The sequence below is a fragment of the Scyliorhinus canicula genome, chromosome 1 (assembly GCF_902713615.1).
Source record: "Scyliorhinus canicula chromosome 1, sScyCan1.1, whole genome shotgun sequence".
NCBI classification, from domain to species: Eukaryota; Metazoa; Chordata; class Chondrichthyes; order Carcharhiniformes; family Scyliorhinidae; genus Scyliorhinus; species Scyliorhinus canicula.
Window position 1 is genome coordinate 132,994,346 of NC_052146.1, and position 13,166 is coordinate 133,007,511.

A 13,166-nucleotide genomic window follows, 5' to 3' on the forward strand; every position below is an offset into this window, starting at 1 on the left:
GCGTTGGAGGGGGGTAAGGGGCGTTGGCAGGGGGGTAGGGGCGGTTGAGGGGGGTAGGGCGGTGAGGGGGTGTAGGGGCGGGTGCAGGGGGGTAAGGGGTCGTCTGGAGGGGGTCGGGGCGGTGTGAAGGGTGGTAGGGGCGTTGGAGGGGGGGTAGTGGCGTTGGAGGGGGGTGGTAAGGGGCGCTTGGAGGGGGGTAGGGGCGTTGGAGAGGGGGGGTTAGGGGCGTTTTGGAGGGGGTAGGAGCAGGGGTGAGGGGGTTAGTGGGCGGGTGGTGAGGGGGGTAGGGGGGTGAGGGGGGTAGGGACGGTGAGGGGGGTAGGGGCGTTGGAGGGGGGTTAGCGGATGTTGGAGGGAGGCGGCGGGGTGGGTGGGGGGGGGGTTGGAGTGAGGGGGCAAGCGGCGTGGTTGCAGAGGGGGGGGGCGACGGTGCGTTGGCCCGGGCATCCATAGCCCCCCCCCCTCTCTGCACGCCGCTGCCCCCTACCCCAACACCCTCCACCACCCCACCCGCCTCCAACGCCCCCTACCCCCTCACCACCCCTACCCCCCTCACCACCCCTACCCCCCCTCACCACCCCATCCCCCCCCCCTCCCCACCACCCCTACCCCCCTCCCCACTGCCACCCCCTACCCACCTCCCCCACCACCCCTACCCCCCTCCCACCACCCCACCACCTACCCCCCCCCCCCCTACCCCCTCCCCACCACCCACCACCCCTACCCACCACCCCTACCCCCCTCCAACGCCGCCCCCCCCCCACTCTCAACGCCAGTACCCGTCCCCTCTCTCTCAACGCCGGTACCCCACCCTCTCTCTCAACGCCAGTACCCCTCCCTCTCTCTCAACGCCGGTACCCCCCCCCTCTCTCTCAACGCCGGTACCCCTCTCCCTCTCTCTCTCAACGCCGGTACCCCCCCCTCTCTCTCTCAACACCGGTACCCCCCCCTCTCTCTCAACGCCGGTACCCCCCCCTCTCAACGCCGCAACCCCCCCCCCCCCCAATCCACCCCTCTCCAACGCCCCTACCCCCGCACTCGATGTAGGTTACTGAACGGCGTCAACCATCATCAATGGTTGACGCCGTTATAAACCTACTGTGATTTTCGCCGACGTGACCATGGCCACGTCGGCGGGACTTCGGCCCATCCGGGCCGGAGATTTGTTGACATTAAAAATTAAATGACATCCCGCCGGCGCCAGCTGTTCTCAGAGGCTGCCGGCGGGATTTGCACAACGCCGGTTTTTGGCCGCTCGGAAAATTCAAAACCCGGCGGGAGCGGGAATAACGCCGCCGCCGGCCGATTCTCCGACCCTGCGTGGGGTCGGTGAATTTCGCCCATGGTATACATAGCATTTTTTAAAGTCAGTTTATGTTATAATGATTTTTATTTAATGTTCTTGTTACCACTTCCTGTTTTCCATCCGAAAAGACTAACAGCCTGTCCTCTGCCAAAGTTATTAAAAAGATATTGAGACACCTCATTGTGGTGATTTGCCTGCAAGCAATATTGTAGATGGCTGATAGTGCTTCCCCCAACCAGCAGGTGGTGGTACACAGTGGTCATGTGACAAGGCACTCAGATATAAGTGCGACAACATCCGGTGATCAGGGCATGGTTACACGACGTACAAGAGGACAGTCGTGCCTAGGGATAGTTCCAGGGGAGTGCAAAGAAACTCCATGATGACTTGCTCTGTAACAGATCGCTATCTTACCATGTGTGATTTAATAAAGATCCTGATTTGGACAAGTCACAAGTTGTTTGATCGATGTCTAGCAAGGAATCTAACACCAAGCACCACATGGTACCAGAGTGCTTAAGATTTGAAGATAACGACGGCATTGACAAAGTTAAGAATTCGGGGGAAAGAATGCTCTGGTGAACTGCAGCCTGTGGCGACTCAATGCACTAGACTATGCTGAAGCTCGAGATGGAAGGACTGAAAGCCCCCCACCAGCTTCAGATATCCGGTAATGTAGACGAAAACTCGTGGGGCTTCAAACAGCAATTCAAACTTTATGTTTCGGCCCTAGGCCTGCAGGCAGCCTGATGAAAGGTGAATAGCGTTGCTGCTAACAGTAGCACATCCTCAAGCAATTGAACTGTATTATACATTTGCACTTGACAATGAGGAGGATAGCAAGAGATACGATTAAGTCATTGTGTACTTTGATCAGCATTGCCCCCCAAAAAGAATGAGACATTTGAGAGATATATGTTTTGTACGCATACCCAGAAACCTGGTGAATCATTCGATAGTTTTATGATTGACTTGAGGCTGAAGGCCCAGTCATGCAACTTCAGTAGCCTGAAATCTTCTCTCATCCGTGACCAAATTGTCTTTGGTGTAGCTAATGATAAGCTCGGTGAGAGGTTGCTGCAGGAAGAAGGTTTGGCATTGGAACAAGCAATAAAGATTTGCCTGCCGAGCAAGGTAGCTGCACAGAAAATCAGCACATGCTGCTTGAAAAATTTGGCGCCAACTCTGAGGAAGACTCCAGCGCTATTAGTGTTGTGACGCACGTCATGAAGAAACATGGTCTCTGTGTGGGTGGCCATTTTAAGTGGCTGACAGGAGCCGCCATCTTCTGCCAAAAGTTGGCACTCTACATGGCCCACAGCAATATCCTGCCTTTGGAAAAGTCTGTTCCAGGTGCGGCCGTGTTGCGCATTTTGCAGAACAGTATTTTGAGTGCCCTTCAATGGACCATAAGATCAATATATGTGGTTGTTGAGATAGATACCGACGAACAGTTCTTCATCAATTTCATGAAAACCAAGGACCAGAAGAGTCCGAACAAAAAAGGTGAAAACACAATTTTTAAAAAAGAACAAAGCTCGTAAGAACTCTCCGGAAACCGTAAAAACCAGATGGAAATCGATGGTGTTCCGGAACAACTCATTATGGCAATGCGACTTTGACACTAAAATGAGAGCCAGTCTCTCCAGTCGGTCTGCTTGGCACAAGCTGAACGTGCAGCTTAAAGTCGCTGATCGGCCAGGACTGCTGGTATACTATGGTACAAAAAAGATGGAGACTTTTGGTGAGTGTGAACTAAAGCTCTCGGTGGGTTACATGGCGTACATGTTACGGTTTCATATTGTAGACATGAAAATTGAGTTCATCATAGGAGCGGATGCATGTGAATCTGTGAACTTACTTGAGCACCTACATGTCCCAGAATTAGAAGATATCTGGGTGTGCAGATTTGATGAGGATTCAGAAGAAATCCAGACAAAAGACAACAAATAAGACAAAGAGACGGAAGAGCCAGCGAGCATTCCGCAATTTTGGTTAATAGTCTTCAAGATCATTGATAGATATTTATTGTCACATGTACTGAAGTACAGTGAAAATTATTTTTCTGAGCCAAGGGAACGTACACAGTACGTACAGAGTAGACAAAAGAATAATCGACAGAGTACATTGACAAATGGTACATCAACAAATCGTGATTGGTTACAGTGCGGAACAAGGGTCAAACAAAGCAAATACATGAGCAAGGGCAGCATAGGGCATCGTGAATAGTGTTCTTACAGGGAACAGATCAGTCTGAGGGAGAGTCGTTGAGGAGTCTTGTAGCTGTGGGGAAGAAGCTGTTTCTATGTCTGGATGTACAGGTCTTCAGACTTGTGTATCTTCTGCCTGATGGAAGAGTCTGGAAGAGGGCAAAGCCTGGGTGTGAGGGGTCTCTAACAATGCTGCCTTCTTCCTGAGGTAGACAGTATCACTAGGAAGGTGGCAAGCTTGTGTGATGCGTTGGGCTGAGTTCACCACACACTGCAGTTTTTTGCCATCTTGGGCCGAGCAGTTGCCATACTGAGCTGTGATGCAGCCGGATAGGGTGCTCTCTATGGAACATCTGTAGAAGGTTTTGTGCATGTGCTCAGTGGCATGATACAGGAGCATGACAAGCCCGTATTAAAGCACGTACAAGATGTGAACGTTAAATGTTCAGAGCATGAGAAGCCAAGGAGCTTCACTCTGGAGTTTAAGTTCGAACCCAATGAGTATTTCACAAACGAGGTGATCACGAGTATATCAGATGGATTTGTAGCCGCTTCAATCATTCTTTGATGAACCAGAAATCATGGGGTGCACAGGATGTAAGATTGACAGAAGGGAGGGCAAAAATGTCAGGTTGAAAACAATTGAAACTAAACTGAAGCACAAAGGTCATAACACTCGCAGAAAACTGTATCAAATCAATCGTTCTTTAATTTCTTCAGTCCCCCTGAACTTCCACAGTGTGGAATGTTCAGCAAAGTTCGGCAGCCAAACGCAATGCGGACTTTGAACTTGCCGGCCTCTTGTGTTAACACATAATTCCGTGTGCAATGTTGTATTTTACAGGTGAAATCATTGCAGACTATGCTGAATCTGATGAGTACTATGAATATATTTGAAGACTTCGAAGAGGATGCAGAAAGTAATAGCGTGGAAGGCGAGACAGATGAAGACCAGTACGAACTGCTCATAGATCTTTTTCGCAGGATGGGCTTAATGAGAAGTCCCAAGAAGCATTACTCCGGTGGTTTGGAAGGAATGAAGAGATGGTCTTGCGGATGCCCAGACTGTGCTGAATGCTGAGAAGAGCGGAAGCTCTGAGATGGCGTACTCCAAAATAAAAACTGAGATCAAAGTTGCTGCTATCACGGAGGACCGGCAGAATAAGCTATAAACAGATGACATCATCCCAATCTTAGAGACACTTGCTCCAGAGGTACTTGATGAATTGTTTCAGGCCTCAAATGATTCCAGTAGTCGATTCCCTGATTCTCGAGGATACTGAGGATTAATAGGAAGACATTGATGGTGCATATAATGGTAGCAACTCTGATGTTAAACAGATTCATGATTCCAAGAGTGAAACAGCGGAGATCCTCGAGGATACGGAGGATGAATGGGAAGACATCGATGATGAATATGATGATAGCAACTCTGATGTTGAAGAGATTGACAACGCTGAGAGTGAAACATCTCAACGTCTGGATCATCATGACCAGAGAGTGTCAGCATCGTTATTTCTTGTAAAGAGAAGCCATTGAGCAATGCTCCAGCGAGAAAAGAAGGGGCAACACCTGTTGCTGTAGATCTAATCTCCACCCAGGCATTAGAAAGTGAGGTGCTCCAACATCCCGTTGAGGTCGCAGACGTGGGCATGCTCACACAACCCAGTGATGACGCGTTGGCTCCTCATTATCCACCTGAGATTCCGTAGACCTCTGAGCACAGGGTGCAGACCAGCACCGAACCAGAGGCTGCCAAGCCTCAACACAAACACAAAAGAATTTGCAAACCAATTGTCAAAACAAGAAGGAGGAAGAGGAGAAGACTGGGAGAGCTAGCTCATCCCAATGACAAAAGCAAAACGGAAGGTGAGGTCATTACTGATAAACCAGAGACAGAAGAAACAGAAAACGCACAGAAGCAGTAAGCAGCATTGTGGCAAAAAGCGAAACAGAAAGAAGCTGGTGACTCGTGCATGGCAATCACAGATGCATGCCTTCCAAAGGTACAGAGTAAAGAGGAGACAAAGTAAGAGGCCGGCACGTAAACCAGTCTTCGAAAAGGCTGGCAATAACCCAAATGATCACGGGGGTCATCCCGTGAGGGAGGCACAATGACTTGTGCGAAAGAGACGGACAATGACCAAGCATATCATGTTCATGGACACCCTAGTTTAACTTGTTCACATTGTTTAACCATATCACAAATGTACAAAGTTAAAATAGTAATAATGGTTGTAAACAAACATTAATGTTTTCTGAGGAGGAGGGAATATGCTGGTGATGTGACCTCCAACCAGCAGGTGGCGGTACAGATCCACCATGCAGTCCCGAGACAGTGGTCATGTGACAAGGCACTCCGATATAAGTGTGGGCACATCCGGTGATTGGGGGATGGTTATAAGACGTACACGAGGACAGTCGTGCCTCGGGGTAGTTCCAGGGGAGTACAAAGAAACTCCATGATAGCTTGCTCTGAAATAGATTGCTATCTTACCACGTGTGGTTTAATAAAGATCCCGAGTTGGACAAGTCACAAGTTGTTTGATAGATTCCTTGCAAGACATCGAACACCAACCACAACACTCATCTGCTCAGAGGTTTGAACTTCTTCCAGAGACAGTTACAGAAAGACAGAATTGTAACAGGGCAGAAGACCATTCAGCCCATTGTGTCTACACTGGCTCTCCGAATGAACATTTCAACTAGTGCCATTCTCCTGCCTTCTCCCTGTAACCACCCAGATTGTTTCTTTTCAATTGTTGCCCAATCTTCTATCCTCATCATCTGATAATGTAACCGATTAGGAATTTCCAAATTTGAACTTGGTTTGTAAAGCTCCACCTGTCCAATATGTGTACCACCGACCCTAAGGCAACAAACAACTGTGACCAGAACCCGCCCCGTATGCTCAAACATTCGTACTGTCAGAAAATATTTAATAAGATGTTCATTTTGCACCATTTGTGCTGTGAATGACTTTAAATGTTAAACTAACACTTTTACCTATGTTGGATTGAAAAGACACAATTGGAGAAAGGATATTTAATTATTGCAATACATCATTTCGTCCATCAAATACAAAAATTCTCCTAATCTCTGTCCTGAAAGGGTGACCCCTAATTTTAAAACAGTGCCACCTAGTTCTGGACTCACCCACATCTACCTCGTCAAAACCATTTGGATCTTATATTGACGGCATAGTGGTTAGCACTGATGCCTCACTGCACTGGGGACCCGGGTTCGATTCCAGCCTTGGGTAACTGTGTGGAGTTTTGAGTTTGATTTGGTTTGATTAGATTTATTATTGTCACATGTATTCGTATACAGTGAAAAGTATTGTTTCTTGCATGCTGCACAAACAATGCATACTGTACATAGGGAAGGAAGGAGAATATAATGTTACAGTTATAGCAAGGTGTAGAGAAAAGATCAACTTAGTACTAGGTAGGTCCATTCAAAAGTGTGATGGCAGCAGGGAAGAAGCTGTTCTTGAGTCGGTTGGTACGTGACCTCAAACTTTGGTATCTTTTTCCTCACGGAAGAAGGTGGAAGAGAGTATGTCCGTGGTGCGTGGGGTCCTTAATTATGCTGGCTGCCTTTCCGAGGCAGCGGGAATTATAGATAGTCAATGGATGGGAGGCTGGTTTTCGTGTTGGACAGGGCTACATTCACGACCTTTTGTAGTTTCCTGCGGTCTTGGGCAGAGCAGGCTCCATACCAAGCTGTGATACAACCAGAAAGAATGCTTTCTATGGTGCATCGGTAGAAGTTAGTGAGGGTCGTAGCTGACATGCCAAATTTCCTTAGTCTTCTGAGAAAGTAGAGTAGTTGGTGGGCTTTCTTAACTATAGTGTCGGTATGGGAGGACCAGGACAGGTTGTTGGTGATCTGTACACCTAAAAACCTGAAGCCCTCGACCCTCTCTACATCGTTTCCATTGATGTAGACAGGGGCATGTTCTCCACTACACTTCCTGAAGTCGATTACAATCTCCTTCGTTTTGTTGACATTGACGGAGAGATTATTGTCGTCGCACCAGTTCACCAGATTCTCGATCTCATTCCTGTAATCTGTCTCGTCATTGTTTGAAATCCGACCCACTACGGTGGTGTCATCAGCAAATTTGAAAATCGAGTTGGAGGGGAATTTGGCCACACAGTCATAGGTTTATAAGGGGTATAGTAGGGGGCTGAGGACACAGCCTTGTGGGGCACCGGTGTTGAGGATGATCGTGGAGGAGGTGATGTTGCCTATCTGTGGGTTAGAAAGTTCAGGATCCAGTCGCAGAGGGAGGAGCCGAGGCCAAGGCCACTGAGTTTGGAGATGGGTTTTATAGGAATGATGGTGTTGAAGGCTGAGCTGTAGTCAATAAATAGGAGTCTGACATAGATGTGGCGTCTGCTGTGGACCTGTTGCAAACTGAGCGGTAGGCGAACTGTAGTGGATCAAGGCAATCCGGGAGGCTGAAGTTGATTAGTGCCATGACTAACCTTTCGAAGCACTTCATGGTGATGGGTGTCAGAGCCACTGGATGATAGTCATTAAGGCACGCTGCTTGACCTTTCTTTTGGTACAGGGATGATGGTCATCTTGAAGCAGATAGGGACCTCAAATTGTTGTAAAGAGAGGTTGAAGATGTCTGCGAATACCCCCGCCAGCTGATCCACGCAAGAGCTGAGTGCTCATCCGGGTACCCTATCCGGGCCATTGGCTTTCCATGGGTTGACCTTCGAGAAGGCTGCTCTGACGTCTGCAGTGGTGACCTCAGATACAAGTTGATCCACGGCTTCTGGGGTGGAGGGCTCGCTCTCGCTGACCTCCTGCTCAAGGCGGGCATAGAATGCGTTGAGCTCATCAGGGAGGGTTGTGTTGGAGCTGATGATTTTACATGCCTTCATCTTGTAGCCCATTATGTCTTGCAGACCTTGCCATAGACGTGTGGCTAGCCTGGGACTCCAGCTTGGTCCGGTACTGTCTTTTGGCATCTTTGATGGATTTCTTTAAATCATATCTGGCTTTCTTGTGGAGGTCAGGGTCACCTGAATTGAACGCCTCAGACCGAGACTTCAGCAAGCAGTGGATATCCCTGTTCATCCAGGGTTTCTGGTTGGGAAACATGTGGATTTGCTTCTTTGGCACACAGTCTTCTACACCCTTACTAATGAAGTCAGTCACTGTAGTGGTGTACTCATTCAGGCTGGTCGCAGAGTTTTTAAATACTGACCAGTCCACTGACTCTAAGCTGTCCCGTTGGAGATCATCCGATTCCTCAGACCAACAATGCACAACTTTCTTTGACAGATTCTCCCGCTTCAGTTTTTGCTTATAAGCCGGGAGCAGGAGCACAGCCTTGTGGTCAGATTTGCCAAAGTGTGGGGGGGGGGGGGGGGGGGTGATAGAGCGGTAGGCATGTTTGATATTTGTGTAGCAGTACTCCAGGATGTTTGGGCCTCTAGTGGAATAGGTGATGTGTTGGTGGTAACTTGGTAGTACGCTCTTGAGCTTGGCCTGATTGAAGTCCCCAACTACAATGAACAAGGCCTCGGGATGCTTCGTTTCAAGGCTATTTGTGGTGGTGAATATTTTGTTTTCACATTCTCCCGTGTCTATGTGGGTTTCCTCTGGGTGCTCCGGTTTCCTCCCAAAGTCCAATGATGTGCAAGTTAGGTGGATTGGCCATGCTAAATTGCCCCTTAGTATCCAAAGATGTGGAGTTTAGTTTATGGGGTTAAAAGAATAGGGCTAGTTGGGTGGGGGAGTGGGCATAGGTAGCGTGCTCTTTCAGAGGGTCGGTGCAGACTCAATGGGCCAAATGGCCTCCTTCTGCACTGTAGGGATTCTATGATCTTATATGCTTATAATCAAGTCAGCCCTCACCCTTCTAAGCTCTAGTGGAAACAAACTTAGCATTTACAATCTATCCTCGTAAGACAACCTGCTGTTTCCAGGAACCAATCTAGTTAACGTCCTCTGAACTGCCTCCAATTCATTTACATCCTTCCTTAAGGAAGGAGATGAAAACTGCACACAATATTTGCAAAGGCGTCGCTAGCATCTTAAGCACAACCACCTTGAGTCAAAACTATTCTAATTCTATGATTCTTTAACTCTGGAATCTTGCATCTAGGAACTCACTTTCTCTCTGTCTCAGCATGACTATCCTAGAAGTCCAATGCACTGAAAATAGAGCCCTTCAGTTATTGAGTTTTAAACCCTGTTAGCCAGTGCAAACTTTCAATTGAATTTGGCTTGAAATAAATGTTCAAACTGAATTGCTTGAAAAATAGAACACGCAGGAATTTATTCCCCTGTCTCCTTTCAAGTAACTTCTGATTTACCCATCCACTATTAGTGTTTATCTCCCAGGCAGCTTGATCATATGATCAGTGATTGGAAGCAAGTTGTTTTTATTTTACAAGTAATCATCTTCCATTGAAACCTAGTAAAGGAATCATCACCTCAAAGTAAAAGGGCTGTCTCACAGGGAAAATTTTACTTTCTGTATTAAACTACCTACATTCCACCTCCAGTGTAATTAGCTGCTTGATGTGGGCAGCACTGTAGTACAGTGGTTAATACAGTAGCTTCACAGCGCCAGGGTCCCAGGTTCGATTCCCGGCTGGTTCACTGTCTGTGTGGAGTCTGCACGTTCTCCCCGTGTCTGCGTGGGTTTCCTCTTGGTGCTTCGGTTTCCTCCCACTAGTCCTGAAAGACGTGCTGTCAGGTCAGTTGAACATTCTGAATTCTCCCTCTGTGAACCCGAACAGGCGCCGAAATGTGGCGACTCGGGGGTTCCACAGTAACTTCATTGCAGTGACAATAAAGATTTGCAAGTGCAGCTTGGGTTAAATTTGTCTCCTGGTGAGGAAGCACATTGCTTTCATTTGGTGCCTCCCTGTGATGGCCCAGCTGCGGTGAGAAGGAAACTGCAGCAAGAACTTTCATTGTCCCGCTCTAAGAGCCTCATCAGTGTGCCAGCTGAGAAAGGAAATCATAATGACCAATTCTGGAGTTTAAGATTGTTAGGTTATGTTGCAGTTGAGTATGAAGTGTAGAATTACTGAGATAAATGGTGGAATTTGTTGAAATTAGAAGAGAAAAAAAAGTGATGATGATGACATAACTTTACAATTGCTTTAATTCTTATTCCTGTGTTTCAGGGATGCTTTGAATGCACTGTACAAGCAACTTGCACGTGTGCAAGAGGATATTGGCTTCAAGACCCATTCACTCTGTCTTGATAAGCATAGCATGGACGTAAGAGCAAAATTAACAACTCCATCTGAGAAATATGTGTCAAAGATGGATAGCTTCACCCGCACACCCAACCGGCAACTGTCAGAAATAAAATGCCGACAACTTGAATTATTATAATATGGGATCAAGCACACATTGCACAGTCGTGCTGAATCTTACTATAATGAATCTATACTGTGCTATAATCATACAAGGTATTAAATAAATGTACGACACATCTATCAGCAGAGTTTATGGTGTTAACAGGCGAATAAGAAAACAATTGGGAGATGTAATTTAAACAGCTATGGTCTTTGGGCTACAAATAATAAATTCTGCAAACAGCGATCAGTTTCCTCATTTAAAAAGTAGTTAGAATTAAGGATTATTCCTATAAATTATCTTGGTGACTTAACAAATATATGGTTCACATACTCCAGAATCTAGCTGGCATTGGAAGGGCAGGTGGTAGAGGGGTGTGTGGAAATATCAATTGGCCATTCCTGATTCTGATCTCTTGTGATCTTTACTGGAAAGTGTGTTAAAACGTACTAGGGGCGACCAGCACCCATGGAACTGCACCCCAGCAAACATCAGAACCTTCAGGGAGGGAGAAGAAAAAAAATGGATAACAAAGCACACATTACGAAAGTGGAGATTTGGATTTCTGTGACTATTTTTTCATTTGGCTAGTTGTATGTACAGAAATGTAAGGCTTACAGATCAAGAAGAACATTCTCTATTTTGGTCTTTTTCTGCGCATAAGATATATTTTATTGGTTATTTTCTACCTGAAACAGGAAACTGATGGTCTTATCTTTCGGCAAATGGATCAAATAATGGCTTTAAACTGAGGCCATAATCTCATATCCAACAACCCTGTCATGCATGATCGTTCTTCTAAACTTCAAAGAGTATAGGTCCACTCTTCTCATTGATATTCTTGTCATAACACAACCCTCCCATCCCAGGAATTAAACTGCTGCAGCTTAGTTGCACCCGTGTCCAAGGCAATTATACCCTTCCTTGGGTATGGACAACAAAGCTGTACACAATATTCCAGGTGTGGCCTCACCTAAGCCTTGTACAAATGCAATAAGATTTCAAAGAACAAAGAAAAGTTCAGCACAGGAACAGGCCCTTTGGCCCTCCAAGCCTGTGCTGACCATCCTGCCAGTGTAAACTAAAATCTTCTACACTTTCCTGGGTCCATATCCCTCTATTCCCATCCTATTCATGTATGGGGCTGGTTTAGCACACTGGGCTAAATCGCTGGCTATTAAAGCAGACCAAGGCAGGCCAGCAGCACAGTTCAATTCCCGTACCAGCCGCCCCGAACAGGTGCCGGAATGTGGCGACTGGGGGCTTTTCACAGTAACTTCATTGAAGCCTACTTGTGACAACAAGCGATTTTCATTACATTTCATATTTGTCATGATGCCCCTTAAATGTCACTATCGTCCCTGCTTCCACCACTTCCTCCGGCAGCGAGTTCCAGGCACCCACTACCCTCTGTGTAAAAAAAAATAAAAAATTGCCTTGTAATTTCCTTACTCTTCTAATGCCAACATCTCTGTATTAAAGGCAAATATATCATTTTCCTTACTAATCTAAGCGCTACAGTCTTGCCACATCCAGCCGTGAATGGTGGTGGACTATTAAACAACTCATTCAAGGAGGAGGTTCCACAAATATCCCTATCCTCAATGTTGGAGGAACCAGCACATATGTGGAAAAGTCAAGGCTGAGCCATTCGCAATGATCTTCAGCCAGAAGGGCCGAGTGGGTGATCCATCTCAGTCTCCTCCAGAGGTCCCCAGCACCACAGAAGTCAGTCTTCAGCCAATATGATTCACTCCACGTGATATCAAGAAACGGCTGAAAGCACTGGATACTGCAAAGGCTATGGGTCCTGATAATATTCCGGCAATAGTACTGAAGACCTGTGCTCCAGAACTTGCCGCAGCCCTAGCCAAGCTGTTCCAGTACAGCTACAACACTGGCATCTACCCAACAATGTGTAAAGTTGCCCAGGTGTGTCCTGTATACAAGAAACAGGACAAATCCAACCCATCCAATTACCGACCTATCCGTCTACTCTCCATCATCAGCAAAGTGATGGAACGAGTCATCATCAGTGCTGCTCACGGGCGCTCAGTTTGGATGTTGCCAGGGTCACTCAGCTCCTGACCTCATTGCAGCCTTGGTTCAAACATGGACAAAAGAGCTGAATGCCAGAGATGAGGGTGACTGTCCTTGACATCAAGACAGCATTTGACCGAATATGGCATCAAGGAGCCCTAGCTAAATTGGAGTCAATGAGAATCAGGGAAAAAAACTCTCCGCTGGTTGGAGCCATACCTGGCACAAAGGAAGATGGTTGTGGTGGTTGGAGGTCAATCACCTCGGCT

General features: G+C 47.0%; 1 protein-coding gene across 1 annotated transcript in view; it reads left to right on the forward strand.

Moving 5' to 3' along the window:
• Positions 1-11,103, forward strand: part of tekt2 (tektin 2 (testicular)) — a 65,300-nt gene extending 54,197 nt beyond the window's left edge. The window contains exon 10 of the mRNA XM_038800255.1: positions 10,680-11,103. Coding sequence (XP_038656183.1) covers positions 10,680-10,893 — 214 coding nt within the window. The 3' untranslated portion in view covers positions 10,894-11,103. The remainder of the gene's footprint in view (positions 1-10,679) is intronic.
• Positions 11,104-13,166: the final 2,063 nt, after the last annotated feature.